The sequence below is a fragment of the Neopsephotus bourkii genome, unplaced genomic scaffold (assembly GCF_033783945.1).
Source record: "Neopsephotus bourkii isolate Nb327-2 ecotype Australia unplaced genomic scaffold, CSIRO-AGI_Nbou_v1 NB_348, whole genome shotgun sequence".
Taxonomy (NCBI): Eukaryota; Metazoa; Chordata; class Aves; order Psittaciformes; family Psittacidae; genus Neopsephotus; species Neopsephotus bourkii.
The window spans coordinates 148,872-173,445 of NW_026900854.1; the positions used below are offsets into that span (position 1 = coordinate 148,872).

At 42.8% G+C, this 24,574-nt stretch overlaps 1 protein-coding gene across 1 annotated transcript; it reads left to right on the forward strand.

Moving 5' to 3' along the window:
- The first annotated feature begins 7,220 nt into the window (after positions 1-7,220).
- On the forward strand, positions 7,221-21,965 carry BMP3 (bone morphogenetic protein 3). The gene is made up of 3 exons (XM_061348286.1): positions 7,221-7,745; positions 16,226-17,136; positions 18,710-21,965. The coding sequence occupies exons 1-3, from the start codon at positions 7,412-7,414 to the stop codon at positions 18,899-18,901; spliced, it is 1,437 nt and encodes a 478-aa protein (XP_061204270.1). The 5' UTR covers positions 7,221-7,411; the 3' UTR covers positions 18,902-21,965.
- Positions 21,966-24,574: the final 2,609 nt, after the last annotated feature.

Genomic DNA, 24,574 nt, shown 5'->3' on the forward strand with positions numbered 1-24,574 from the left:
ATAACTGTGAAGTTTACCAGGTATGTGCATTACATGACAACGCTCAGAAAAAGTGGAAACTTGGAAGTTTTTGGTGAAGGCGTTAGTTAGCACTTTGGAAAGGGGCTGCTAGAAGGTAGTAAATCTGTCTCTCACAATGGCACAGGAATTGTTCATCATTTAAATAAACTTAATTAAGATTGAAGCTTCCTATGTGCCCGGGGCTAATGAATAAAAAGGCTAGGTTGCTTCACAAACCAGAGTCTCTGTGGTGGATTAGGATGGAGTTGAACTAGCAAGGATCTGCTGGGACTCAGCAGGACCTGCAGACCTGCCTGAAACTTTGCTGGCTGTAGCTCAGAGGGATGGTGTTTGTGGATCACCTATTCTTGCTGACCCTCTTTCTATAGTACTGTGGTAGAATAAGAATAGGTGGGTGATCAGCTTGGAAAGTCCAGGCCTGGCCAATGGTAAGGCAAGTAACTTTTGTGTTATTAAAGGGGAGAAAGACAGTTGGGCTGTCTTACACATAGCCAGAATGTGAGGTAGTTTGGTTTTGCTTCAAATACTTGCAAGAGCATCTGTAGACACACACATATTGGCAAGCATGCACCAGCTGAAGTTTTGTGCCTGCTTCTAAAGCAGCATTGTTTGACTTTGCATTTTTCTTGTTTCTAAACAGAAGGGGAGGGGAGGGCAGGGAGAAAATAAAAGTTAAAAATTACAGCTTAGTCTGTAGCAATCCAAATTGTTTTCTCAGCTCTGCAAATGGAAATCTAGGCTTACTGCACTGGATAGGAAGGAGTTGCTCCATAATCGCACTGGTGTGCACACAGGCAGTCTCATATGGTGGTGGTGGTGATGATTCTTTTTGTTGGTCTTTGTGTTTTGGAGCTTTTCATGACCCTGCAGCTGTTTTGTGCAGAGACCTGCCCTCCAAACTGACCAAGACCTGATTCGTACATGTGGACCAGTGTGATTTGTATGCTGCATGAAAGGCAGATGAGTTTATATGGATCTTCCAAAGAAATTATTTAGGAAGTTGGACAGTGTTTTGAGATGCGGAGCCTGTCAGTATATCATCCTGAAATGTTTGCCTTGTTTTTATAAACACAGAAAAGACAGGTAAGCTTTTACTCCATGTTCACTTTGATAGTTATGCCATTGAGCTGCTACGTTTAGCAAACCAAGACAGAAAAAAGGGGCAGGGAGAATAATAATAAGAAATGAATGCCACATTTAATCATCTCCATTAAAAATGTAAAATATGTAGATTGTTTCTTAACCAAGTTCAGGCTAGATCTCATCCCGCAGAAATAATTTGTACTGCTGTTGCATCAATATTAGTGCTCGACACATTCTTTAATCCTTCTCAGCCTTTTAAATGAGTTGTTCTTCTTTTAGCAGTAGAAGACTTATGAATCCAATCTTCCTGCAGGCCACTGTCACCAGAGGGACACACATTCAGGAAGGAGTTCAGGTGTTTCATTCCTTTGAATTTCTCTTTAGGCAGAATTGGGATCTCTTCTACTGACAGCCGGAAAGCTGAGATGTTAGATTTCAGAACTGTTACTAACAATTTTTTTCCTAGGTCAAAAGCTTACATGAAGAAAGTCAGCTTAAATCACTGATGTAATACTAATTTACTTTTTTAACCAAGATCTAGACATGAAACTGCTGCCTCAGTTAAAGTTTCATATTAGTTTTGTCAGAAAATGAAGTGCAGCACTAAAATATGTCAGCAAACGCTGCCCTCATTTTGTTAACTATATTGGCCGTATGAAATATGGCCATCCAATGCAACCAGGCTAAAACACCCATCTGCTTTGCTTGGAGCAGGACTTGGGCCACAAAGTATATTAAAAAACCCTGCAGAACTACATTTCCATTTTGGAAGTAGTGCCAGTGTCAAAATATCTGCTGAAAACCAAACCACAGGTTCTTTCCATAGCTCTCACTGCTATTTGTAAAATGTTAAAAAGACTGAGCTGAAAAGATGCCCATGGAGAATTTCAGATGGGGTTGTAGTCAGAATGCAAACTAACCAACCACAATGTATTTCAATCAGAATATTTCATTTAAAATGAAACCATTTTCTCCCTTTGCCAAATCCCCTTGCCTTCCCTCTCAGTGTTTTAATATATCCCTATCTCAGCAATAAACATTGATAGATAGAAAGAAAACAAATCAAGGCTGACAGGATAGCAGAGTTGCTTCTGCCAACTCAGCAAAGGACATTAAGTGTGCAACCAGTAGCGATGAATATTCATCAGTTGATGAAAGAAGATTTTTCTCCCCACAAAGGGCAAATTCAGATCCTGCTTTCAAATGCAGACTGCTGTTTGTGTGCCAAGATCTATATTTTCAAAAGCAGGTGCTAATCTGGAGAGTTTCATCTGCTTAGTTTCAATTAAGCACAATTTTTCCCTGCCAAAATTAGGTTCACTTGTTCTGTGACAGTCATACCAGCACAGTGACCACAACAGCTGGGGTAAACTGGCTTCTTTTTGGTCAGCCACAGCAGAAATCTTTTACAAAAAAGAGGGGTCATGAAGATTAAATCATCAAAAAAGATGCATAGCCCTTTCAATTTAGGGTAAGCTCTGGTTTTGCGTAACACATTGCTGAAGTGCTGCATGGTAAGCCTGATATTTAGCAGTAGTAGAATTGTGGAGTAATTTTAGCATGTGTGAGGTATCAGAATGGAATTACAAGCTTGGACTTTGTTTATACTGATGTGTTAAACCACCCTACTGGGTTTCATGGGACAGGAATATTATCATAGAATCATAGAATGGTTTGGGTTGGAAAGATCCTTAAGATGATCTAGTTCCAACCTCTTTCCATGGGCAGGGATGGCTCACACTGGACCATGTCACCCAAGGCTCTGTCCAACCTGGCCTTGAACACTGCCAGGGATGGAGCATTCACCACTTCTCTGGGCAGCCTGTTCCAGTGCCTCACCCCCTCGCAGTAAGGAACTTCTTTCTTATCTCTCACCTGAACTTCCTCTGTTTCAGTTTCAACCCATTACCTCTTGTCCTGTTGCTACAGTCCCTGATGAAAAGTCCCTCTCTGGCATCCCTGTAGGCCCCCTTCAGACACTGGAAGGCTGCTCTGAGGTCTCCATGCAGCTTCTCTTCTCCAGGATGAACAGCTCCAATTTTCTCAGCCTGTCTTCATACAGGAGGTACTCCAGCCCCCTTATCATCCTTATCATCATTGCACAAGGGTGTATCTCATCTGCTGTGAAAACAATCACTGAAGAGCAGAATAAGGGCAGATTCCTCAGATCCTCTGCCCCTCAGTGTCCCAAGGCAATGTCAAGAGGTGGAGGATTACCTGCAGGGGCAGAGCTCTGTGCCGCAAACGTGGAGGGAGCAGCCCTGGCCCTGTTTGCAGGGTACCAAAAGGAACTTTCCTGCTGTCTGCATGGTTCCCTGGGGTGGCTGTGGGAAGCTGAAGAGTTTATAGACCACTTCCCTTCTACTGTGGTCCCAGCAAGCTAACACTGACTCAGGGCCTGTCTCACTGCAAGCTAGGAGTGGTACATCACTGCAGGAGACAAAGCAATGTCACATGTGCTTGGATCCCCACCAAAAAAGTGCAGAGATAACAAGTCATTAAGATGTCACTCATAAACAGAGCATTTAGAGAAAGATTAAATGGAAGTCATTGTCTCATTCTTGATGTTCTTGATCCATCCCTGCCAGTGTTCAAGGCCAGGCTGGACAGAGCATTGGGCAACATGGTCTAGTGTGAGGTGTCCCTGCTCATGGCAGGGGGTTGGAACTGGATGATCTTAAGGTCACTTCCAACCCAAACCATTCTGTGATTCTGTTTTGAGTGGTTTTGGTCCTTTTCACTCTCATTCGTACTGAGATTGGGTAGGGCACTGATGTAACAAACTCACATTTGGCAGTACTGGTGGCACAGGCCTTTCAGTTGGGCATTGGGTCCCTAGGTCACCATGCAGTGTGAGCTAGGCAGTGTGGACATTTATCACAGCATGTCCTTTTCACATTACATTGCTGTCCCAGTCCACTTGTGAATTACTTCTTTCTACTTTCTGTCCTGTCCCATGAATACTGCATGCCAACACATTATTATAGGCCTATAGAAGCAGCTGGAATCTGGCTGTTACCTAAATAATCCATTGAACTTGCTCTTTCAGATTCTTTTACCAAAGCCAAAAACAGAGCATGCCTCCTGGTTGGAAATAACTGCATCTGGAAGACGAAGGGGCAATTTCAGTGGCAGTCAGTGATGCTTGCAGTTAGCAAGGCTATCTGTTCGAATGGTTGTTTTGAGGGTGAGCCTGTGGGTACCTCTGCCTCCATGGTATTTATAATGGAAGCACCGTGCCCCTCCATCCAGGCTAGACTCACAGCTTCACCATTGTGCCTGGTACCTCTTTCTTCTCTTGGGAATCAGTGCAAATCTTCTGAAACCCATGGGTTAAATTATCAGCTCTCTGGGGCATGGTCGAAGTTGGGTTTTCTGAACAGTGCTTAACTTGCTAGTGATTTGTAGCACTTGAATGGAAGAAATGGAAATGAAAGAATAGGGAAGTGCAAAAGCACTGTTATCTTAGAAGTCGGGTCTGAGATCTTTACAGGTATTATTTACTAATGAGGAGTAACTCCTTGTATGTGCTGGTTTGGTTTGTATAGTCACAGTGCTCTGGAGTTTGAAAGTCTTATGCCCAGTTCGAGCTATGGATATTTGGAACTGCAGAAGTGCATGTAACAAGCATCCCACCATGTCACAGGGACAATCCATAAAGGAGGGTGTATTTGAAACCCAGCATATTCTTCTGCAGCACCCTTAAAAGAACTGCAGCACCTGCCTAATAGGGGGGTTCAGAGAAGGCACCTAATGCCCCAAGAAGTCACTTTCTCCTTCCTCACACTGAGTGTCTTCTTTTTTCTTCCTGGCTGTAACAGGATTGTGTAGGGCGAACTTTCTAGACACTTAACTTGAATAACCATAGCCAAGTGGTAGGGCAAGGCTTTGGGAGCCAAATTCTGAATTGATTTTGCATAAACAGGGCTTTTTGCCAACACGTAAAAGGTTTAAGATAAAAGCTTAGCAATAGGGTGCATGAGCTTCTATGTTGAACTTCAGTTAGTTCTAGTCTAATCCTCCTTTGCTTGAGTATGGTGTTAGATGTCTCTGAGTATTTTAATTACCTTTCTTTTACTGAAGTCATTCCCAATGTAGAGTGGTCCAATCTCAAGAATCAGGCCGTAGTTTGGAAGATGTGTTGGCTATGCAAAGCATCACATTCTTACAGGCAGTTATTGCACACTGTAGGTTTAAAAGAGGATTCTTTTAGGTTTGTTTTATTTAAAGAGCTGTGGTGCGTTGCTGGCTTTTGCTTTTTAGATCAAATTTCTCGCCAGTAACATGACTGAAGTTGAAATGACAATTCCAGTATTCCAGTTGCCCAGAGATCCTTCTCTGGGATTGACAGTTCTGCTGTCGATGTAAGCCAGAGATAGCTGCTTGTGCTGAACTTTCTAGCTATCAGTTCAAATCGTTGTGTTTTCTTCCTTCACTGGTTTTATTATTTGTGTCTAAAACCTTGATCATGCCTTAATGTTTTAATTATGTACGTTTATTGGTACAGTTCATATTTTATTGCAGTAATGTAAGTTTCTTACCTAGAGAAGTGAAAAGTATAGCTAATGTTACTATTGGCATTAATATTGGAATGGGGTGTGTTTGTACATCTATGGATAACATTTTGAGTTGTGTATTGCAAATGTGATGATGCCTCAGAACTGTTTGAAACCGAGACACTGGCATGGGTTGTATTTGAGCACTCAGATAGAGAAGCAAATAGAAATCATTATTCTGCCTTTGAAAAGGTTCTCTTTGCTTCCTACCTTGCCAGCAGACACTGGCCTCTTGTAGTTGCTGATGAACTTATTAAAACTGCATACAACATTTGTTACTGATCCCAAACTCCATAGGATTTGAAAGGCAAGTTCACCCTCCAATACATGATGTATTTTAGTGTTATATTTAGTGTTTGATAATGATACAGTTCCTCTAGCCTGTTGAAAAATGTGAATTCCGCATGAGGGAAATGATGTGTGCTAAGCTCCACATACTAATCTGCAAGCCAACTTTCTAATTTCCCCCCTTCAGGTTAGGAATGAAGTTTGGGAATCAGTGTCTTTATAAATTCTGAAAACAGAGCAGAGGCTTCTCTTCCACCTCTCTTTATGTTGCAAAGTATATTGTGGAAGGGACACATTGTCTGGTGCTGTGGTGCTAGCAAGGAGGCCGAGACATTTCTATCCTTTTGGTAGTGAAAAACAGCAAAGTCAGGAGGCTCATGAAATGCTCTCAGTCAAGCAAGAAGTACCTTGCTGTGCCCTGCCGTGGGTGGAGGAGTCCTGAGGTGCAGGATTTCCCTGGTGGATGCCATGCAGCTCACTATGTTGAAGGGCTGTTGCCTGAGACGGCTTCTCTTCCTTTTACCTGGGCACAGTGCACTTCCCTTCCCATGGGCTCTGGGCTGCCTGGGGGACACTGCTGCCAGCCCTGGTAGGGTTGCAGGTTGATAGAGGAGGGAGCGAAGTGCCACCGAGCATGGAAGCTCTTTGGGAGAGATGCCCTGAACCCAGCACAACCTGGACAGCGTCCCTTTCACCTGCCTGCCATGGGCTGTGCTCTGAGTCCAGCCAAGCCTCGAGGCTTCCCCGGGGAGCAAGCTGAGTGCGGTTTGACTTGTTATTCGTGTTTTATTGCAGTCATGTTATATTTTACTGCCTTTGGAAGAGGCGGGGTGGAGGTGGGAAGGGGACCACCCTATTTCCCGGCTGCCCTCAGGGACGCAGTCAGTGCCAGTGATTGGATTTCCGTATCTGAGTCTCCCTCTGCGTCTGCCTCTGTGTGCGCTTTCCTTCGGGTCGTGGTTTCCCCTTTGCCTTTCCTCTTGTTCGCAGGCGAGCGAGCAGCGGGTGGTGTGATTGGCTACAGATTGCACAGATCAGCCCCAGCGCCGGGTCTCGCACTCACTCGCACACGCACACCCCACAAAAAACTTCACCCGCGCTGCGCCTGCACCAGTCCAGGCGAGGACTGAGCATCGGGAGCAGCACCTTCGCTTCTCGTCAAGAACCAACCTGCGCAGCAAGGGGAATAAACGCCTTCAGTGCCAGCGCCGGGGAGAACGGACGGTTAATTTCCTCCGCCTCACTTTTTTTTTCCTTTTTATTTTCTTTTTTCCCTTCTTTATTTTGCCCCCCAGAAAGAGGAAAGCCCTCCTGTGTTTCTTTAGCACAGCCTAGTCTGCACGCCTTGCTGCCGGAGTCTCTCCTGGCCGAAGCAAGCTGCGCTGGGGTCCCTGTCTTATTCCTGCCTGCTGGCCAGGACTCAGGGGACGCCGGAGCCTACCTGGCCAGCTCGGAGGGGCAGGATGGAGGCGTCTATCCGCTGGGTGCTGTGCCTGTGCCTGGGCTGGGGCTGCCTGTGCCTGGCGCTGGGGGATGCCCTGAAGGATCGCTGGGTCGGGCTGAGGCGGCGCACAGCCCTGGGAGCTGTGCGGCGCGGCCGGGCCAGAGCCGCTGCAGGTGACTGTGGCCCACGGCACGCAGAGGAGCAGCTGCAGCCGCGGGACAAGGTCTCGGAGCACATGCTGAGGCTCTACCACCAGTACAGCGCAGGACGGGCGGTGGAGCAGCCCCAGCACATGCTGGGTCTTCCCCTCCGCCACGGCAACACGGTACGAGGCTTCCGCCCGCTGCCCGCAGGTAAGTCCAGCTGTTGGAATGAGTGTGTCCGCTTTAGCGCCGGGGAACTGGATGTAGGGAAGGAGATGAGAAACGGATTGGCAAAGTTACGCTTCCTGCAGCCACAGTCGTGTATTTTATGTTTATATAATGTTTATATTGCCTCATATATTTTAATCACTGGTTTATCTCTTCAACTCCATATGCCATGTCTGCCATACGATAGCTGAGCACCATGAGGGAAGTGGAGTCATTAACATATCCTCTCTGGAGCCTTTTCTTATCAGTGTTTTGCACGTATAGCTTCTGCTGAAACCAAGGTCTGAGTTGCATGTGGTAGAGCAGAAATGTGGTTAGGTGATCCTTTATACCATCTACAGTGTCCTCATTTGTTGACACTGGTGACAGTACTGGCAATTAGGGGCAGTATCAAATGAGTTTAGTTGAAGCATCATTTGCGCATGGTGAATACTGCATCTCAACATCTTTGGCAGTGGAGCTTAGCTGTCTCTGAGATTACAGACTGTCATGCACAGGTAGATTTATGAAAATGTAAAGTCATTTTTCATAAGGAGAGATACGAATATAACATTGCAGCATCCCAGCAAAAATGGAGGATGGCGCTATCTTGGCTCTGACCCTCATTGGATATGCTTCTTAAATCCACAGCATCCCCCAGACTGGCTGTTTGTATGATAACTGTCATGCTGTACATAGCGGCCCAATTTGCCAGTCTCCTATTTTTCATTGCACTAGTGGATTGACCCACCATCTTTTTCATGGGCAAGCATCTATTGGTAAAAGTCAGTGTTATCTGAGAGTTTCAGGGACCCACACTGATTCTTTCCTCTCCCAGAAAACTGAGAGCTGGGTGCCAGATTTGCCTTAGGTTTCTTTGGAAGTCATTACTTCTGATTCTTCAAAAGCAACAGTGTCTCTTATGGGATACCTCTGCACAGAGATCAAGTACTATAAATAATTGAATGGCTTTTGGTGTTTTAGGATTCAGCTCTATAAATGCTCTCCATCATATGTTGCTGCAAGTATTTCTGTCCACAGGAGAGGTTTTAGAGGTATAAATACCCTGGGTTTGGAGGACAGAGGGCTGGGACTCCTGAGCTGTCATTCCTGCAGAGGAACTCTCTTGTTTTTCTGACATGACCACTTTTTGCAAGGTAATGTCTAATGTATATTGCTTTGCTCTAAAATAACAGTTCCCTTGCTGAAAGAGGGAAAGGTATAATACTAAAAAAGGGGGAGGGTATATAATCCCAGCAGAGTGATATTTGCTCCTTTAAACCTATCTGATTAAATATATTTATTGTTCTAAACCTTAGAAGGCCTTTGGTTGAAATCCCATCTGTCTGGTCTTTCTGATTATATTTATACTCTCACTTGACATTGGGTGGCAGCAGTCCTATAAACACACTATTGAGTAATCTCTTTCTGCCTCCTCCAATACTTCCCCGGTTCAAGTGCCAAAGCAATAAATTGGATGTAATTGTAAGGTTTTTGACACTTTTATAAGTATTAATGCAAACCCTTTAACCGGTTAGCCATTGTCTCTTTCTCACCACACGTAGCAGCAGCTCATGTTGTATAGTTACTGATGGCAGTAAAGCAATTTTCCAGAAAAACCTCAGGTCAAATTTTCCTTGGGGCAATGGGGGGAGCAAAAAGGCTTTTTCTCCTTTCTGTCATTTTCCCTGTGCCCAACTGCCCGGCCAGCACTTTGAAGGAAATGGTACATCCACAGCATCTCCCTTTCGAGGTAGTTTGTTTCCAAATCCTCTGCTCCAACTGTTGCCTTCCTTGACTGCACATTTCAGTCTCCCACAGGCTTCCTGTAGTCCTTATAATGTGGCTGCATTAGTTAAATTACTGTTTCTGTTGTTTCTTCTTGAGCAGATTTTACCATCCTTGCTGGCAGCCCCTTCAGGAGACAGCTTTTTGTTTGTGATGAGCAGAACTTCCCCTAAAAATCTGCCTGTTTTCCTACATCTACAGCAAAAGGTCTTGAAGACAATCTTTAGTGATTTGATTTTCAGTTTAACCATATATTTTTCAATTTAATTGTACATTTTCAGGAGAAAGAACAGTTTATTTTCTGAAACACAGCTCTCAGGGAGGCTGTGAATCCTTTCAGTCCTCACTTTTCCCCTGGCGGGCTCTGGCTTTTCCGTGGTACACAGGAAAGGCCTCTCAGAGATTTCACTGGTAACCTGCCAGACAAATCATTGAGACTCTTTAAGACAGGTTGTGTGATGAGACCAACAACTGGTAGCATTTGTTGAGACTTGTCCTCATTTCTAGTGGAAGAAAAGTGTTGTTCCACGTAGCAGCTGTGGTCTTGTGCTTGACAGCCAAGAAGAAAGAACTAAGATGTGATTAATCAAAAGAAACATCCTACCATCTGTTAAATGCAAGTTTCTCTTTCTGTGGCTCAGTTCTCTGAGGGGCTAGGATGAGAGCTTCAGCCCTGTGTGGCTACCTCTGAAGTTCCCATCCTGTGCTGCCCTGAATTCTCTTGCACACCAGATTCCACAAGTAGGATGGATTATTAATGGTTTGTTAATTGGGATGGGGGGGGTTGGTCATTAGTTTTGATGAATGTTCATCTGATCTTATATTCAGGCAAATCTCTTTTCCGTTAATCTTGCTAAATTATCTCAAAATATAGTTGTTCGGTTTGAGTCACTCAAAAAAGGAACCTGTGATGCCCATGACAAAGCCAAAAGAAACGTCAGCCCCAGATCCGTTTCAGTGAGGTAAGGATGTCTGTCATTCACAGTGGATCAAGTGACATTCCTGCACCATTCTCTCTTGTTGACTTCACTGCTCTTATTTTATGCCTACGTATTTGGATCAAAGGATGTTCAACCTGTGATTTCTGTGGCGGTTTTCTCAGATTTCTGAGGTGGCACCAGCAGCCTTTGTCTTACTCAGGCCAGGTCTTAGTCGGGCCAGGCTCTGCTTTAGGAAAAATCTCAAGACAAAGCCTTTTCTGGATCTTTACCTGTGGGTACCACAACAGTGAATGGTTTTCCATCCCTTGGGACTCTACAAACATAGCTGGGAGAGAAGCTGGGTGATTTGCAAGTTAGAACTGAACACTTTCTCTTAAGCTGTGGTTGAGTCTGTGCTTCACCTTCTGCACACAAACATTTTATCTCCTGCCAGTTAGCAGAACCACTGAATGACCAGATGTCCAGATGTCAGGAATCTGTTTGCTTTGAGTGCTTCCCCTAGAGGTGTGCTGATCTGCAACTTCTGAGGCTCAGGAGCTGGAGGAAAGATACAGCATGGAATAAATCAGAAAGAGCAGAAAGTTAAAAGCCTCAAATGCAAGACTTTCAGTTTGCTTTTGAAAGTGCTTTTAATCATAGAACATGTCTTGCAAATGAGTCATTTAAAAAAAAATCCACTTTAATTGGAGGGTCCCTCTAATGATATTATAGTAAAGCTATACAGTTAGAAATTACTTTAAACTCTTTTTTAATTGACTGAATTTCAAGTAATTTCAGGTATTACACCTGCCCCTAGGCCGATTCTTGTGGTTTCAGAACTATGCTCTCCTCCTTTTCAAAACGACTTACTTTCCTTTGTTGTGGTATTAAGTGCCTACCCAAACAGGGGAAACTGAGCTCTGCAGAAGGAAAGCTTGTCACCGGCCTGCAAAAACCAGTATGGGCTGTGTTCTAGCCTCTCTAAGCTCTGGTAACATTAAGGGTCTTCTGTAACAAGACTTAAAAACATACAGGCAGGAGACAGGAAGATTTTGTGGCTTTTGGGGTTTGGGTTTGTTTTTTTTTTTTTTTGTTGCTGTACCCTTAGAAATAAAATGCAGGCAGCATCCTGGTAATTTTTAGGCAAAGGGAACTTGTAAAGCATTAAGCTGGAATTTGTGTAGCCTAGGCCCGAATCTGCAAGCCTCCTCTAAGGAAAATTGGCAGGATCTGTAGGTTTGGCCCCTCAGGACCCAATCCAGAATCTGGATTTTCTGGCTTGTGTTATTCCCTGCTTCACTGTTCTGTCACGCATGTGAGTGATCAGTGCTCACAGTCCCCACGCAGTGTCTAGAGCATGGCACTTTACATGTGAAGTGTTCTGACCTGAAGGGGACACACTGCACAGTGTGACCTACTGCCACTAGCTGAAGTGGAATTCACGAGGATGGTGAGAAGGACTAGAGTTGGCTTTTTGTTTTCTCCTTCCTGGATTTGTGTACTTTATTGATGCGCTTTATTGATTTATTGTGTACTTTAGCTGCTTAACTTATGCTAACTTCAAGTTCAATATTATGTTTAGTTTTCAGACCTGCTATGGTCTTTCTGCTTAAAATATATAGAAAAGAGATATTTTTCCCAGTGTGCAGCCACATTTATGATATGCAGTGTGCATATTTATGGTTTTTATATCATAAAATCCACATATAGATTCGATCCTAAGCATGCACTAATTGCTGCTTCTTGAAATTATTTTAGTAACTGATAGCTTTAAGCAGCTTAGTGTACTTTTTACTTTTTTATATCAAATTACTAGCTGGTGTAACCTTATCTGCTTTGCTAAATAATTAATAAACCCAATTTGACATCATGTCCTATGGCTCTTTAAAAAGAGAGAACCAGATCCTGTATTTTCCTTTTGCAAAATACTCAAATTGATAAGGGGAAAGCAGCAATCAGTTTTGAGCAAAGGTAGGAGAAAACAAGAAATCTGATTTCCAAATTTGTGTTCCTGTTCTGGAACTTGTTCAAATTTCCCGGTCTGAGCAAACTTCTGTAGCTGGGCTATGAACCCATGCAAACAAGTTTTACAATGGAAACACTGATACATTCTTAACTGTGCACTGGCACAAGGGCACAGTTTATAAAATATTAAATGTCTCATTTAAATTATGACTAATGACGACTGTATAACTAAACAGTTATACAGTCCTCGTTATTGCATCCTTTTTCACCCATGGGATAGATTTGGCAGTCCATAAAAAAGTCAGTGCATCCTCTATAAAGGTAAACATACCACTTGTTAGCAGACTTGTTCTAGCTTATTGATGCCTGGAATTGCCCCTTGTAACATGAATATGTTTACGCTGGTGATGCCAGTCTCCACAGACTTAATGCTTTTTCTTCAAATACCTTTTTAATGCCATAACAGGCATTCCATGCAGCTGTGGGCTATTGCAGGGAGGTGAGGAAGCACAGGTCATGCCTCTGAAGACATTCAGTGGGTACAAGTACTTTGGCTGTAGAGCTATGAGCTGAGTGGCTTTCTGGTCTGAGCTATCAGTAAATGAGCTGGCATCTCTCATAGACAACATGGTAAACTTTGCTATGGTGCTACTGGGATCTGGGTTCCATTCACATGAGAGAGTGAAGGCAGCTGAATAATGACTTGCATATGGGCCAAGGAGGCCAATAAATATCTAGCTTATGCTTTCAACTGCATGTACCTCCAAAGCTCTAGTCTGTAGGAGCAAGTGATACTGATAGTGTAGTGATGTGATGTCTTCCCCACTGCAATTCAAAAGAGCTCTTGTGTACAGAGTTTGGTCTGTAAAATTCCTCATTGGGCTGGCAGCAACATACAGTGCTTTCTCAAAGGGAAGCAGAGGTTGCTGTTGAAATCCAGGCTCAGAGTATGTGGAAGGTATTACTTGCATATAGCTCTGTTACACATATATTTCCTTTGCTCATTTCCCCTTCAGTCTTCTCTCACACTTTGTTGTTGAGAAGTCTTCTGTGCTTCCTATTCTGTACTACAAAAGATCAAAACTGAGATAGCAGAACTCATTAAAGGAAGAACTAAAAGACATAGCTCAAGTAGGGCTACTCTGATAGCGGTCTGCTGCTTGCAGTTTTGGAAAGTGTAGGAAATGGGCTAGGGAAGTTACTGCTGCTCATATAATACTAAGTTGTCACTGAAATGCATTGTATACTGCTGCAGATGAGTGCAAGGTTTACTAAGCACAGCTGCTCACAGGTTGCAGACAGAATCTTGCCAGACAGCAAGGTGATAGCAGCATCCTAGGAATACCATTTGCTGAACATTGACAAGGTGTTCCACCTGGCTATGAGTTGCCTGCAGTGCAGGGACACCCAGGGCTCCTCTGGTCTTCCCACCGCTGCTGCATCATAAGAGCCAGCCCCGGCAGATAGGGACCTTCTGTCCAGCACCCCTCTGAAAGACAGCATCAAGAAAGCTGCTGCAAAGCTGCTGTCTTCACTGAGTTGGTTTGATATTGAAAACTTAAGAAAAAAAGCTATTCTGATAAAGTGATCTTCTAGGGTGTCAGTTTCTGAGCTTGTGTTTCACCTGCAACGTTGATTTTGACCTTCTAGATCAATAGAGGACTTTCTTGCAAGGAGGTCTGGTTGCCTTTAAGACCCTACAGGTGGTCTTGGCTTAGAGGGCAACCTGGCCAGAGGCCTTGTCTGTGCTTAGTCAGTCTGCCTCTTCCTACTGGCTAATGAGCAGTTGTTGATGGACTTGACCCTGCAGTTTGCATACCTCTTCCTTTCCACTGAACATGGAGCTAGTGATGGCAGCATCCTAGGAATACCATTTACTGAACATTGACAAGGTGTTGGAATTAAAGCCCCACTTAGACTTGACTTGGGGTTTTGTTTAGGGTTCTTTGGGATTAGAGGGGGGGGGGAATCAATCAATGGAACAGTCTGTATGAGAGGAATTATTAAAGTAATTTTAAAGACTAAAGCCTCATCTCACATCACTCAGTAAAACTTCACTGGTGTCAGTAGCTGGATGAGATTCACTGAAAGTTTCCCACATAATAAGGAAATTTATTTAGATGCCACTGGATACCTCCTGGCAATGGTGAGAAGTTTCAACTCTGCTCCTAACCTGGGCTAACAGCTTAATGGCATTATAGTGGAGACAGGTTTTCAGCAGTTTCTGTCCTCTGGGTTTAAGGACAAAGTTTAATTTAAGGGGAGTTAAATTTTCCTGAGGAAAAGGTGCATTTGTAGGTATTTTAAAGCTTTGTGTCTGTCATTTTTAATGCTTATGCTGCAGGAACACTTATTTCAGTGCATTGCTCACATCTGGGAGTCAGGTATTACTGTCACACAATAGATGTGTTTGACACAGTGTTCCTAAGCTGTGACACAAACCCAGGCCACACAGTTGGGTTTTTCCAAGCCGGAAGTTAGCAAATCTGTAGACATCTGTGCCAGCCACTAGTCACTGGTTTCAAGCTGATTTTGCAGCTTGAATGATGTGAAAACTTGAGAGATGGTTGAGTGTGATAATTTAGTGAGAAAATAGCACCACCTGCTGCAAGTTCTTAGGTTTGGGTGTAGAGTTAAATGCCAAGGGTGGCTTTTTGAGTTTTGCTTTCATTCAAAACTATATATTCCCCCCGCTTCACACCATCTAGGGTTTCTTTATAAACCAAAACAGCTTGTTTTCTGTTCCACTACAATATGCCAATTTAGAACAGGCAGTATTTGTTAAGTGCAATTCTTATTAAAAAATAAAATCCAAACTTGTATTTTAACATACAACAGTGATTCACATAATAATTTCTTTAACAGGCATTCATGAGATGGCATAAATTCTGATTCCTAAGTCTGATGTACTTAGTGCTCTGCCAAATTACATATTAACTTTATTATATTAGCAATTACAAACCAAGCAGAGGTCAAGTCCTCGTGTGTCCTTAGTACAAATGTAATAAACAGCTGATTTTGGCTTAAGGAATTGAAAGCAGGATCGAATTCAAAGGGAATCTAGTTCCCCAGGCATAAGTAATAGATAGAAATTAGGTGGGTGTGGTACCATAGCTTTCAGCTATTGGGAACTTACCTATATGATCCACTCATATAGGTTGGGCTGAATGTGTGAATGAGGGTGTCATCTGTAAATTATTTGGCCTTTTTTTTTTTTTTTTTGCCTGTTTGGCTGACGAAAGTATATGTTGTTCCCTAATGTTCCCTAATTTCATGAAGCAGTGCATGTGATCTGCTGGGAAGGGTGCTGTCGTTCCAGAGATGATTCCTGTCTTTTTAATGTATCTGTTAGAAAAAAATATTTATAAGAGGCTACTCTTGATTGCTGGGGTGAGGATGGAGAGGTAGAGGGAGAATATACTCTTTTGCTGGACTTTACTGGTGTTAACAGTTGGGATGTCACAGGCTGGAAGCACAGAATGTCACCCAGAACATGAAGCTGTCAAACTCTTTGAAAGATCTGTACTTAAATGACACTTTTCTAGATCTGTGGCCAACTTGGTTTCCTGAAGTCAGAGGACCAGTAGGAAATGTGTGAGCATTTCTGGATGGAGATAAGTATTGCAAGGAAATTGGATGGAAAGTGCTTTATTTACAGTCACCAGTTTACCAGCTTGGTTATTTTTCTGAATAACAGCCTAAACCCATTCCCCCAGCACTGTGTGAAAATGTGCTGTGAACTTCACAGTCCTTTCTCCACTGTAATGTTGTGAAATGCCTATATTCTTATACAAGTATTTCCCCTTTTAGGGAGCCCTGAAAGCCAGAAGATGTATGTTTTTAACTTGACATCCCTCACAGAGTCTGAAAACATCTTGTCAGCTTCAGTATATTATTATATTGGTGATTTGCTGCACATGAAGTGGAACTGTTCTGAGTCCAGAGACTGTTCTCATCACAGGCACAGGAAACCTGAAATTCAGATACATCTTTCAGTCTGGACCTTACCTTCTGTGGGGAACAGGACTTGGACCCTAGGACATTTCCTCATCAATGTCTCCATAGGTCACCAGGACACCCTTTCCTGGCAGAGGAAGGATATCACTCAGTTCCTGCATGGAGCAAAACAAAACAATGAACTACTGATAGGTGTCAAAATGGATCTGAGCAGCCATCGCCCCTGGGAACGAGCGCCTTCTCTCTATGAACCCTACATTCTGATTTATGCCAACGATTCTGCAATTTCAGAGCCAGAGAGTGTCATCTCTAATTTGCAAGGGCACCGTCATCCTCTGGCAAGGGTCCTTCCCAGGCCAGAAAACCACGTGAGGAGCAGCCTCGGGAAGCGGCGGCAAAAACGCTCCACAAACATCCTCTTGCCGTTGCAGAATAATGAGCTTCCAGGAGCCGAGTACCAGTACAACGAAGATGAGAGATGGGAGGATAGAAAACCCTACAAAAGCCTCCAGCCACGGCTGTCAGACAGGGCTAAGAGGAAGAAAAAGCAGAGGAAGAATCCTCACCAGAAGAGCCAGGCGCTTCAATTCAATGAGCAAACGCTGAAGAAGGCGAGGAGGAAGCAGTGGAATGAGCCCCGGTATTGCACCCGGCGTTATCTCAATGTGGATTTTGCAGACATTGGCTGGAACGAGTGGATTATTTCCCCCAAATCGTTTGATGCCTATTACTGCTCAGGGGAATGCCAGTTCCCAATTCCAAAGGTATGATCTTTATTGCTTCATTTGCGCTGTTACCACAAACTGTGCATTTTCTTTCTTGGGTCAGTAGAAGGTGGTTGGTCACGCATTACATGTTCAAATGTAGTAAGTGGTATCTTTGTGTCATGCTGCAAGGAGTAGTGGTTAGAAGAGCTAGTAAAAAGACAGACTTGTAAAGGTAATTAAAACAAAAATATTGCATGTTATTTTTTTTGTCCAGTCCCCAAATTTAGGGTGTCCCCGTCGATGCCATTGGGGTTAGAACTAGATGGTCTTAAGGTCCTTTCCAATCCTAGCTATTCTAGGAGTCTATGATTCAAAATTGCCAAAAATACTTCCTGAATAGCGAGCGGTCATCTGGGATGCTCAAATGTAAGCAAAAGACTCCAATGATGAATTGCTTCTTTGATGGAACAAGTGGCTCCAAAAGCAGTGGATGCTGGCCAGCTGACTTGTGAAATACCCTGTGAGTGTTAGGTGGTTACATGTGGGTAAAGAAAGGGGGTGATGTGCTCCTGAGGCAGAAAAGTTCTCTTTTAATAGGCAATACATAGCATGTATCTGCAGGGTTAACCAGTACCTGATGCAGACTGGTTGCTCAATAACGAGCATGCTCGAGAGCAAACAAGGGTTTCTCAAAAGCAGTTTTGGGTGTAGTGGTTTTAGAAGCCCTTGCTTCGACTGCGATCTAATCCTGTCAAAATAGGAGAGAACAAACTTTAGTCAGAAAGCAAGTCTCTCTTCGAGAGTCCAGGTGAGACTTTGAGAACACAGCTTCTCCAGCAGCAAAAAGCATCATGTATCTTTGTGGAGATAAAGAAGCTTTCAGAAACCTAAAGTAATGATGAAAAAGCACTGTGATAACAAGGTTGCTATTCCTTTCACAGAGGCTTTGCAAGCCTACCATTCCTAGGTAGTGACATGGCTTTGTGGTGGACTTGGCAGTCCTGGGGTAATGGTCTCTTCCAACATAGTTGATTCTATGATTCCACTGGTAGTGTGCTCCACAACGTCATGGCCTAACTCCCAGACTTCCGTCAAACCTCTGGAGAAAAGCACAATGAGTGATGCAAATGTTCCTGTGAGTAAAAAGTTCTGAGATGAGTTTAGTACCGGTGGTTCTGAAGAGGCAAACTAAAGTTTAGTTCGTAGAATCATAGAATGAACTAGTTTGGAAAAGACCAATTTACGTTCTGCCAAATTTGGGTTCTGCTTTCCTGCAGGTAAAGTATCTCAGTGCCCAAGATACTGCGATTTAGCTCCAGTTTCTCAGATAAGTACACCTGTGCTATTGGCTACTCTTATGGTAGCTAAGTCTGGCAGTCCCAAAGGAGTGCTCTTCCTCCTTCTTCATCCCTCTGCTCTGCCTGGGGTAGGCATGTACATGCTACCAGAAGTGGTCTCTGCTCTGGAAAAAGCTGATAGTAGAAAAAAGGTGAGAAATAAACAGCAAATAAACAGCAGCAAATACAGTGCAGAATTTAAATGACTTTGACATGAAGCAGGAGGTGCGATTGCTATAAACTAAGCCTGTGGCTGTAGTAGTTACATTTTCTGTCCTATTTTTCTCTTGCAGGCCTTGAAGCCATCCAACCATGCCACCATCCAGAGCATAGTGAGAGCCGTTGGTGTCATCCCAGGCATTCCTGAGCCTTGCTGCATTCCCGACAAAATGTCTTCTCTTAGTATCTTATTCTTTGATGAAAATAAAAATGTGGTTCTTAAGGTGTACCCCAACATGACAGTGGAGTCCTGTGCATGCAGATAACACCTCAGGAGACTCTTTTGAAATGCTGGGAGGATCACTTGCTGTTGGGGAGGGCAGGATGTGCTGGGAAGTGTTTCGCAGTATGTACTTTTTGTTTGCTGCCAGTGCATTTTGTTTGGACAAAGAGAAAAACAATGTAAGGAAATCCAGACACTGAGGATGGAAATGGAATGGCAGTTCCCAGGAAAGAGAACACAGACTTCATTCATCTTGAATTTGACCAAGACACGAGTTTTGGGAATGGGAACTTACTGTTTCTGTTGAAATCAAAAGATGGAAAAGGAATTTGCAGAAGACTCTTCAAGATTTTTGAGACTGTCAGAAAGACATCTTGATTTATTTTTATACAAGGTGCTGGAAGCAGCAGCAGTAGCTGTTGATTTTTGTCTCTGTTCTTACGATGACTAAATGGGAGGGAAATTCAAAATACACTGGTATGCATTTTAAAGCTAAGCTTTCTGCCTTAGGTTATTGAGTAGTGCAGCAAGGAGGAAAAACAAATCCGATATCCTAAGAGCCTTAGGTATACAGCTTAAGACATGTATTCGAATGAATATACACTGACTAAATGTGTGTATTCATTTTCCTAGTTCAGCCTGTTAGATCTCGTTGGCCCTGGTCGGAAGAACATAAAATGCATTATGGCTGCCTGCAGAATTGGGGTATCTCAAAAGCACCACATCTTCCAGAAACCAGAATTGTCTTCCATGCTGCTGTGGAAGCAGCATGCCAAGGGTGTGAATATATCCCACTCAGTGAAGTGGCCAAGGGACTTGTTCTAGAACACAGTTGCAAATAATCATTCAGTAAATCACAGCAGGCAATTCCTGATGTGAAATTATTTGGTCAGTAATTCTTATCTGTAGGCCTTAGCTACGGTTATTTGACCAAAATTGCCTCTGTTTTGATGGTTATATGAATCAGTAATCTTTTTTTTTCTTTTTTCCTTATCTCAGTTCACTTCTCTGAAAATCAAATGGTACATACTTATACTGTCAATTTAAGGTTTTCTTCTAAAACTTCATTTGAGAAACTACAACCAGGAATGAAAACATCTAATCGATCTCAGGCACTGCTGCAAAGAGTTTGTTCTGTTGCAGAGTAAATGCTCACAGAAGTACTTTAGACAGAACCCCAGTTCTCTTTCCAGCAGCAAGATCTGCTTTTGAAAGCACTTTTGGCTGGTGAGAGCAATGTTTCAGTTTGCAATGAGTAAATGTTAACCAACGTTTTCTTAAGTTACCATCATAATGGACTCTCTGAAATAGTGTGTTTAGAGGGCAAATATTCAAAGGGAATAAATTAATTCTCCATCACCACGAGAGTTAAATTCTCTACTTGGGAGTGAGCAATTCCTCAGTAGATTGAAAATGACAACAGGAAATACCTTTTTGCATCTTCACTGCTATTGGAGGCTGGCTTAAGCACTTGGTCATTGATTTCTGTATGTGGTCACTGGTGTTGTCGTGTTTACCAACCTGAGTAATATAATAGGCATGTGCAAAACCAAGCACTAAGTGTGAAGCTGTGTAGGTTCATTTGATCCACTTCCATATGCAGGAGAAGAGTCATATTCTCTGTGCAAATTGACTTAAATCTTTGCAAATAGACTTAAAAACAGGAGGGAAAAAAAATCTGTGTTTTTCTCCTGGCTAAGCAGGCAGTTGCAGACAACCACGAGCTTTTCATAGCTGTGTCTTGGTAATGGAAAAGAACCTGCTTGCCTATCTGGTGCAGGGCTACGTGAGCCGCTGTCTTTAACAACAGGCAAAAGAAGTGATGCACACCATGGGCTACCCTGTGCCACTGGCTAACCTGGAAGCAGGACAGGATTTTCAATAGTCATTAGGCCTTGCAAGCAAAACCAGAGGCAGCAGTTTCCAATAGCTGTTCTTTGTGAGAGATACACAGATAAGTCCATCATTTTTAACAGTTCAGCATGAGAATGGCTGCTTTTAAAACACAGAAGCTTCAACAGTAAACCAGCTAAGCCTAATTTTCAGTTTGTAGAGAGCTTGTGGCAAACCAGGTTTTACAGAGCTTGACAAGGCAACCTCACCTTTGTGCAATATGTTGTGTTTCTTTGCTCATGGTGAGCTGGCTGGTTGGTGGTAAGTAGCTGTTACTGCCAAAATCGTTTCCTTCAGTGTTTTTGAGGCTCCTGAGGTGTCCTGAGTAGAAACGTGGGAACTGCTTGGTAGCCCTCAAGGTCTGGATTTCTCCCCGCATCACCCAGTGCTAGGATTACAAAATGGTCCTTCCTTTAGAGTAGCACCGGACTCCACCTTCACCAGTGCAGCACAGCCAGAGAAGGTGGCTTTGTGACTCCCCATGGGAGGGCTTCAGACACCTCATCACTGCAGATGACAATGGTGCTTCAGAGAAGGATAGTTGGCCCCCCAGGAAAAAGCTGGGGAACATGGACCCTGCAAGGTAAGGAGCTTCCCACTCGCTGTGGATGAATTGGAGCAGCTGGCTCTTGAGCAGAAGATGGGTATTGAGCCAAGCCCACCTCAGTCCGTGAATGCTGTCTGGCATGAGCAGTGCCAGGAACAGAGCTCCTCAGAGGAAAATGTGGAGTTCAGATGTGCCCTGGCCCACCGCTTGGATAGTAGTGGAGTTCCTCAGACCAGAACAGGGTGTTTTCAACCAAGCTTCCCAACTTCTGATCTCTGGAGCAGAGGCACTAACTAAATACAGGTAGTGTATGCAACTTTATACTAGTAGGGACTTCAAAACAATTCCCAACTCGTGTTGTTAATCACCATTTTCATCTCAAATCAGCACAGGGGGTGGGGGAAGCTTTTCCCACATGTTCTGCTGTTTGAAATACTGTTCCTCAATAAATGGCTCTGCTTCCCATCTAATTACATGGTATCTGATGCCTGCATGTTATTTTAATGGCTGGCTCATAAGATGGGCAGGAGAATGTCTCGAACTATGCATGGTCTCTCTTCAGATAGGCTCTTTGGGGAGCGAAGTCCCCAATGAGGATCAGACCATAGGAGGCTGCTGCAGAAAGCTCTTGAAAATCCCACCCTTGGAGGCTGAATTTGGAATCTAATGGAAACCTCTCCTCGGTTTCAAACAGATTCACTCTGAAATTAGTGGTATGAGAATAGGGCCAGAAGAAAAGAAAAAAGAGGAAATATGTCTGAATTGGCAAGGGATGGTTCACAGGATTCTGATTCTTTGATTATTTCTCAGCAAACTGCCTATCACACTTAGAACTGCTTGAGAGTTCTTGCAGTTTAGATGTGTGTGCTACTTCTATCATCCTAGTTTCCAAATTAAGGAAATGGGTTATAAACATTATTCAAGTTTGTTAATTTTTATAAAGGTTGTGCTATTTTATATATCGCTCCAATAATATTGTCAGACTGTTAGTGATTAAGTAACACAGACTTGGGCTCATAGAACTTCAGTATCATGACTAGGAAAAAGAGTAAACAGCCGAAAATAAATCTCAAGTAAGACTCTCATCCGTTTTTCCCCTTGGCTAATCTTCAGAGTACTGGAAACCTGGATTTTGGCCAGTGGTTTGTTGATTAAGGGCTCAAGTGTCAAGTTAAGAACTTCTGAAGTTTGGTTTGCAGGAATTGTTATGAAGGTGTTGTAACTGTAATCTTGTAATTATAGACGGTAAGCTTTTCTTTTAATGAACAGGGAGAAAAGTTGTTCCATACAAAATAAAGGGCATTTTATCCTTTCCATTGCCAACATAAATCTATGGTGTTCATTACACCATAGCTTAAACCTCCTCTGCCACTGTCTTTGATATTCACCTTGTCCTTTCTGGATAATTTTTGTGTGATGGAGAAGAACATGATCTACTGAAGTGGAAAGTAAGCTTCATTTTGCGGAAAAGAATCCTGAAGTCCAAATAGAAATGTTGAACATGAGACAGCAGTGTGCCCTTGCAGGAATAAACGCAAAGAAGGCTGCAATAAGAAAAAGTGACAGGAATAGGGAGAAAAGTGATTATTCTTCTCTACTGGGCACTTGTGAGATTTCATCTAGAGTACAATGCCTAGTTCAGAGCTTCAAACTATAACATAGACATTGACAGACAGGAACAAGTCCAGAGGAGGGCAGCCAAGATGTTTAGGAGGCTGAACCACATGGTGTGTATATTTTTAGCCTCTGCCTATACTATTTCATCAATTTATCTCTTCCCAAGTGCAGAACTTTATATTTGCCTTTGTCAGACTAGAAAAGGTTTGTGGCAACCCATTATGTTTAGCTCTTCTGCTTCTTGAGCTCTTTCTGAATGTTAGCTCAGACCTTCACCACATCAACTGCTTGCCTCATTTTAGTGTCAGCTGGAAACTTGCTGAAGGTGCATCTTATTCCATCCTGTTAACACTCTCTGTCCATACTGTTAACGAAAGCATTACATATTCATGAACTATTACACTGTCTTAAAAACAAAAGGCTAAAGACAGAATATTATGGGTCATCAATTCATCATATTTTTCCATTATAGTGTGATAATTCATGTATATATGGAGCTTTAAAAATTAAACTTTAAATGCTTACTAAACGTTATAAGGAATCCAGATTAGGGGGTCAGTACTGTCAAGGTTTGTTTTTTTTCCAAGAGTCCAGATGTTAGCAGGGAGGATTTCTTCCCACCTCTCTTCAACTGCCAGGAAGCAGGTTTTTTTGCAGACAGATTATTAAGAGACCCTAGTCATTGTTTCATTTTGTGCCTGCTAGCTATCTTAAGTATGTATAAAAAGTAACTCCCAGTAATTCTGTCTTTAGGAAAGATATTCACTGTAATTCAAAACTAATCTATTAACTTGTTGCCTAGCATTACTTACAAATGAGTTTACATTTTCAGCTTTTTTAAAATCTTATTATATACTTCTTAAATTGTTTATCAGTTCCTTTCTTTTCATAATGGAAATAATTTTCTGAGGAGATTATTTATATATAAAGTTCAGTGTTGGAACAGGTTGTCCAAAGAAGTGGTGAATGCTCCATCCCTGTCCATGTTAAAGTCCACGCTGGACGGAGCCTTGGGCGACATGGTCTAGTGTGAGGTGTCCCTGCCCATGGCAGGGGGGGTTGGAACTAGTTGGTCTTAAGATCCTTTCCAGCCCTAACCATTTTATGATTCTATGCACTAAATGACCTTTTTCAGGCTTTACTGCTGCATTCCTGGTTTTGGCTACTGTCCTGAAGTAACCACCACTAGCAGTGTAAGCAGAGATGCTTATCTGAATGTTTTAAACCCAGTTTCCATTGTATGGTACAGCAAATCCCAAACTTTATACCTTTTGGTTAGTGCGATTGAAATCTCAGGAGCTAAAGTAGAAGTGAAATTGTGGAGTTTAGAACAATAAAAATAAAATAGTCTTGGAATTGTGTAAAAACACAATAGCTATTAATAGTGCATGAGACTCAAGTAGATTGTGTGAAAACTGAGGTTGCTAAGGAAGGAAGTTTGATGGAAATGTAGAATGTGAGCGACAGCAGTTGTTATATTCAATGTCATATTAAGAAGGCATGCTAGGTGCTTAAAGCAGGGGCAGTTATTAAAAAGGAAGAGATCTGCAATAAATTTTGTAGTGAGATGATAACTCCTTTGCACCTCATGAAAGACAGATCAGCCTGCATGGATGAAGTATCCTTACTCATCTTGTGGTCCACTGCTTTGACTATAAG